Raw genomic sequence first — 5800 nt, forward strand, 5'->3', positions numbered from 1 at the left:
TTTAAAACTCTCCTTGAATTCAACCCTGTATTATCTTGCAAATGAGGAAACATGGAAACGTCAAGATATATTTGTTAGAGTTTTACCTTAAGTGTATGTTTTACCTTAAGAACATTTCACGAACTGTCTACCACGATTGATTGTCATTGATATGAAGTTAAATAGTAATAGAGAGAATAAACTGTCATTGAGTTTTGAGCAAACGAACAAGCAACACGCGTTTTACTTTTTCTGAATGCCAGTCGGCATTTTTACTGTCGGTTACAGCAGTTTGGCGACGAAAACGGAAGTAACCTGCGCCGGGAACGAAGGAGTCGGTACGGAACGACAGTAAGTTTAGATTGGATCGCGTAATTACCGAAGAAGTGGATTCCAAAGGAACATTCCACCGGTGGCACGGTAGTGTAAAAGAAAAACAAGACGCTTCCGGAAGACGACGAAAGTGACGAGTACATGCAAACCCATACACGAAAAGTTACATTGTGTGTGTGGTTAGATTACTGCTACGGTGTATTTGTACGGATAACGTGCTGCCAACGCTGAAAGGGACGTTAGTGTGTGTTCTGAGTAGATTCGCGATTCAAGAACAAGATGTCGGACGAAGAGGATGCGGCCCCGGTTGCCTCAAATTTCTCAATGGAACCGTTTGAGAAAGAGAAGAGCAAATGGGCGAGATGGGTGAAGCGCCTTGAAGGAAGTTTTCGGATGTTCAATGTGCCACAAAATCGCCATAAGGACTATCTCTTGCATTATATGGGAGCTACTACGTACGATTTGCTATGTGACCATTTGGGACCGGTGGAGCCAGAGACAAAAACTTACGCCGAGATTGTTGATACGCTGGGTGCATTTTTCGATCCCGAACCGCTGGAGATGGTGGAGGTTTGGAAATTCCGCACCCGTACACAGAAGGAAGGAGAGTCTGTTAAGGAATTTGTTACGGAGCTGCAGCGCAACGCAAAATTTTGCAAGTTCGATGACTACCTGTCGAAGGAGCTACGAAACCAGTTGGTCTTCGGCTTACGGTCGAAACGGATTCGATCACGACTTATCGAGGAGAAGCACCTTACATTTGAGAAAGCTTTGGAGATCTCCCTATCGATGGAGGCGTCAGGAGAGGGTGCAGAGATTTTCGAGAAGCGACTACAGGAAGTTAACTACACGGATAATCGATCATCGCAGGTAACTAACAATACTAAAAAGAAATGTTATCGATGTGGAAGTGAGGCCCACTTGGCGAGTGTTTGTAGACATAAAGATACAGTCTGCAATTTTTGCAAAAAGTTAGGGCATCTTCAGCGGGTGTGCCTCAAATTCCGATCGATGGGGGAACAGTCGATACCGACTAAAGATTACAAACGATTGAAATCAAGAAAGAAAATGCATACAAACCAAATTAATGAGGGAAGTAATACTGACGAGAAGAGGGAAGAATTTGAGGAATCAGAGGTAGATGAAGTTCTCACTCTGGAGATTTGCAGGGTTGAAAAATCTAAATCTTTGTCGAAAGTTATTCTACCATTAAATGTAAACAAAAGGGTCGTAAAATTCGAGGTAGATTGTGGTTCTCCCGTTTCGCTCATGAGCCTTGATGACAAGAAACTGTATTTGAATGAATTGCCATTGTGTAAAACTGACGTGGAGTTGATAAGCTACTGCGGAAACAAAATAGAAGTGTGCGGTTACGTGAAGGCGGAAGTTGAGCACGACAACTGTCTGAATCTGATGCGGTTGTTTATTGTGAAAACAGGACGTCATCCTTTGCTGGGTCGTGAGTGGATGCGGGAGCTGAAAGTCGACTGGAATGAGATTATTCGGAATCCAGCGTCAGTCGTGGGAGCTATTGCTGACAGTATGCCAGGTAAACACTTGTCTGGTGCCGTGGGGAACCTGATTGAAGAATTTTCTCGAGTTTTTGATTCATCAGTGGGTACAATACGAGGCGTGAAAGCTGCATTACACTTCAAACCTAACAGTAAACCGGTCTTCATGAAAGCGCGTACTATTCCGTTTGCCATTCGTGAGACTGTGGAGCGTGAAATAAAAAGCATGGTGGATAGCGGAATACTAAAGAAGGTGAAGAGTAGTGCCTGGGCGACCCCTGTAGTGCCAGTCATGAAGTCTGCGGGTCGAGTACGATTGTGCGGTGACTACAAGGTGACGGTAAATAAATGCCTTCTGGTAGACGAACACCCCTTGCCGACCATTGACGAGCTGTTTTCGAATATGGCCGGAGGAAAAAAATTCACGAAGTTAGATCTGGCGCAAGCTTACCTTCAAATGGAAGTCCGAGAAGAAGACCGAGAATCCCTTACTTTGAACACCCATCTTGGACTCTATCAACCAACACGTCTAATGTACGGTGTATCTTCGGCGCCAGCGATTTTTCAGCGAGAAATTTCTCAGCTGCTGGCCGACATTCCAGGAGTCTCAGTCTTCCTAGACGACATCAAGGTGACTGGTCCGACTGAGGAGGAACACTTGCGGCGACTGAAGATAGTTCTACAGCGACTGGAGGAACATGGTATGCGGCTGAACGTGGCAAAGTGTGAATTCTTTGCAGATTGCATCGAATATTGTGGATTCGTTGTGGACAAAGAGGGTATACGGAAAATGAAAAACAAAGTAGACGCTATACAGGAAATGCCGAGACCACGCAATCGTGAACAAGTTAGAGCGTTTGTGGGTCTTATCAACTATTACGGCAGATTTATGAAGAATTTAAGCAGTCGCATTTACCCTATCAACAACCTTTTGAAGGACAATGTAACTTTCAAGTGGGACGATGATTGCGAGAAGGCATTTGTGTGGGTCAAAAACGAGATGCAGTCGGATAGAGTCTTGGCACATTACGACCCGAAGGTTCCACTCGTTTTGGCAAGCGACGCCTCGCCCTATGGCGTTGGAGCGGTACTAAGTCATGTATATCCAGATAAAACTGAAAAGCCAATTCTCTATATATATATGCATCTCAAACTCTCAACAGATCGCAACAGAGTTACATACAAGTCGACAAGGAAGCGTATGCAATTATTTTCGGGGTAAAAAAGTTTTACCAATACCTCTATGGACGGAAATTTACTCTCGTAACTGACAACAAGGCCGTTTCTCAAATCTTTGCACCTCATAAGGGACTTCCACCTCTGAGTGCTTTGCGAATGTAGCACAATGCTGTCTTCCTCGAATCGTTCGATTATGAGATACGGTTCCGATCTTCAAAGGAGAATGCAAATGCGGACGCTATGTCTCGACTACCGATCCAAGATACGAATAACCAACACCGAATTGAAGAAGTGGATCTCGTCGTCATCAACCAAATCGAAACCTTACCCGTTACAGCTGAGCATCTCGCGGAATGTACCAAGGAAGATTCCAAAGTGAAAGTGTTGTTACAAGGCCTTAAAATAGGAAGAAGCGTAGCAGGGTGTGACAGATTCGGCATCGACCAAAGCGAATTTTCGATCCAAAAAGGTTGTCTGGTGAGAGGTCTTCGAATCTACATTCCTCCTAAGCTGCGACGCCAAGTACTGGAAGAGTTGCACACGGGACACTTTGGGGTATCCAGAATGAAATCTTTAGCTCGTTCGTATTGCTGGTGGGAGACCATCGACCGCGATATTGAGCAACTGTCAAGGGACTGCATAGAATGTGCCAGAATACGTAAGAATCCTGTTAAAACTACACCGCACTATTGGGAACAAGCTACGGAGCCGTTTCAGCGTATACACATTGATTTTGCAGGTCCGTTTCTAGGGCTGCACTTTTTTGTGATTGTAGATGCTTTTACAAAGTGGCCGGAGGTCAAAATCATCCCCGACATGACAACCGAAACAACCATCGAACGTCTGCGAGAATATTTTGTGACCTATGGTGTTCCGTCGATCATCGTTAGTGATCGAGGGGTCCAGTTTACCTCAGATCAATTCAAGGTTTTCATGGAACACAATAACATCACGCACAAAATGGGAGCTACATACCACCCAGCCACGAACGGCCTAGCTGAACGGTTCGTTCAGACCTTTAAAGATAAGTTGAAGGCACTGAAATGCGATAAGAAGGACGTCCAGTTCGAGCTCCATAAAGTATTGATGGCGTATCGGCGAACAGTACACCCAGCAACTGGAAAGTCGCCGTCAATGTTGGTGTATGGGAGACAGATGAGATCCAGGCTAGACTTGCTGGTTCCTGCTAGTGTTTCAGATGATTCAACTTGCAGGGGTGAAGAGAATGTGCGATGTTTCCAGGTGAATGAAAGAGTAGCAGCACGAGACTTCCTGGGATCTTCAAAGTGGCAATTCGGCACGGTTAATGAACGGATGGGGAAGCTTCACTATATGATCGAGTTGGATGATGGTCGAATCTGGAAGCGGCACGTGGATCAAATAAGAGCGGGACCATTGAAGCAAGACACCGAAACCTGGCACGAGTTGTTCAACAAACCTCATCGAGATACTGCGACACTTTACTCCAGTCATCCTATTTTAGCTGGCAATAACGGTATTCAACAACGTGAGGTCGCACCTCAGCGAATAACTGATTACCATTCTGCCAATAGTTCCCCAGAGCCAATCCTGGAAGAGAATAACACATCTTCGAGAGTGATTGTCAAAAAGGTTCCGAGCGAAGCGACTGTAAGAAACAGATTGTAGACAAATTGGCCCAAGATAAAAATGAAACACCCCGTAGATCCACAAGAATTAGGAGGCCACCAAAACGGTTTGACCTATGAGGACCCATGTGACTAACATTACTAACCATTTGTGTTAAACTCCATGTATGTTAGGACACGGTTTCTGTTAAGGGGAGGAAAGCTGTTAGAGTTTTACCTTAAGTGTATGTTTTACCTTAAGAACATTTCACGAACTGTCTACCACGATTGATTGTCATTGATATGAAGTTAAATAGTAATAGAGAGAATAAACTGTCATTGAGTTTTGAGCAAACGAACAAGCAACACGCGTTTTACTTTTTCTGAATGCCAGTCGGCATTTTTACTGTCGGTTACAGCAATATTATTGTACTTCCAGTTGAAAACCGAAGTGAGCTCTCGCGACAATCGAGTTTTCTCCCGTTACCTTTTGTCGCAACTACGTCGCGACTAGTGCGCATCATGGCGCACGACAGTGGCATAGATGCGCACTAGTCGCGATGCAGTTGCGACATCAGGAAATAAGGAAAAACTCAATTGTCGCGAGAGCTCACTTCGGTTTTCAACTGGAAGCACAATATCTTGCTGCAGTCTGAACACCTCGTAATAATTGGATACCCTCTCACTTAACAAAGTCATAAATAGCCCAATCTGAATAGGCTATAAAAAGAGCCCCGCACATATCTAGATTGCTTTGAGAATAGGTCGTATGTGCAAAAGAGAGGCTCTCTTTGTTCACGCTCTCTTTCGCTTGTACATAAGCTAATTTTGCATATTTTGCCACATTTTCACTTCAGAACGCTAGACAAAGCTATAATCTTTAGATATCTGCCAAGAAATCTGAAGTAAACTTTATTATAGATCTGTAATAATCGAAAGAGAATGGAGGCAAAGAGAGACTCTCTTTTGCACATACGACCTATTCTCAAAGCACTCTAGATATATGTTTGTTATAGGATAGGTTTGTGTTGCGTTCAAGGGCCTCATACGCCTGTCACTGGCGAACAAAGCTCGTGTACTCTGCATCGAAGCTTAGAACCGGTGTTAGGGCGCAATCGTTAATGTGAACATTTTTATATTCGGTTAGTTACTGCAAATAAATTCTTTTTCGAGTCCCTATAATCAAGCAGGTATCTCAAGCATACCACATCG

The 5800-nt window shown here is 44.2% G+C and overlaps 1 protein-coding gene across 1 annotated transcript; it reads left to right on the forward strand.

Moving 5' to 3' along the window:
• The first annotated feature begins 591 nt into the window (after nt 1-591).
• On the forward strand, nt 592-4649 carry LOC134222217 (uncharacterized protein K02A2.6-like). Its single transcript, XM_062701359.1, has 2 exons — nt 592-2910; nt 3222-4649. Exons 1-2 carry the CDS (start codon nt 592-594, stop codon nt 4647-4649), a joined length of 3747 nt encoding a protein of 1248 aa, XP_062557343.1.
• Nucleotides 4650-5800: the final 1151 nt, after the last annotated feature.

This window comes from Armigeres subalbatus, chromosome 3 (genome assembly GCF_024139115.2).
Source record: "Armigeres subalbatus isolate Guangzhou_Male chromosome 3, GZ_Asu_2, whole genome shotgun sequence".
Taxonomy (NCBI): Eukaryota; Metazoa; Arthropoda; class Insecta; order Diptera; family Culicidae; genus Armigeres; species Armigeres subalbatus.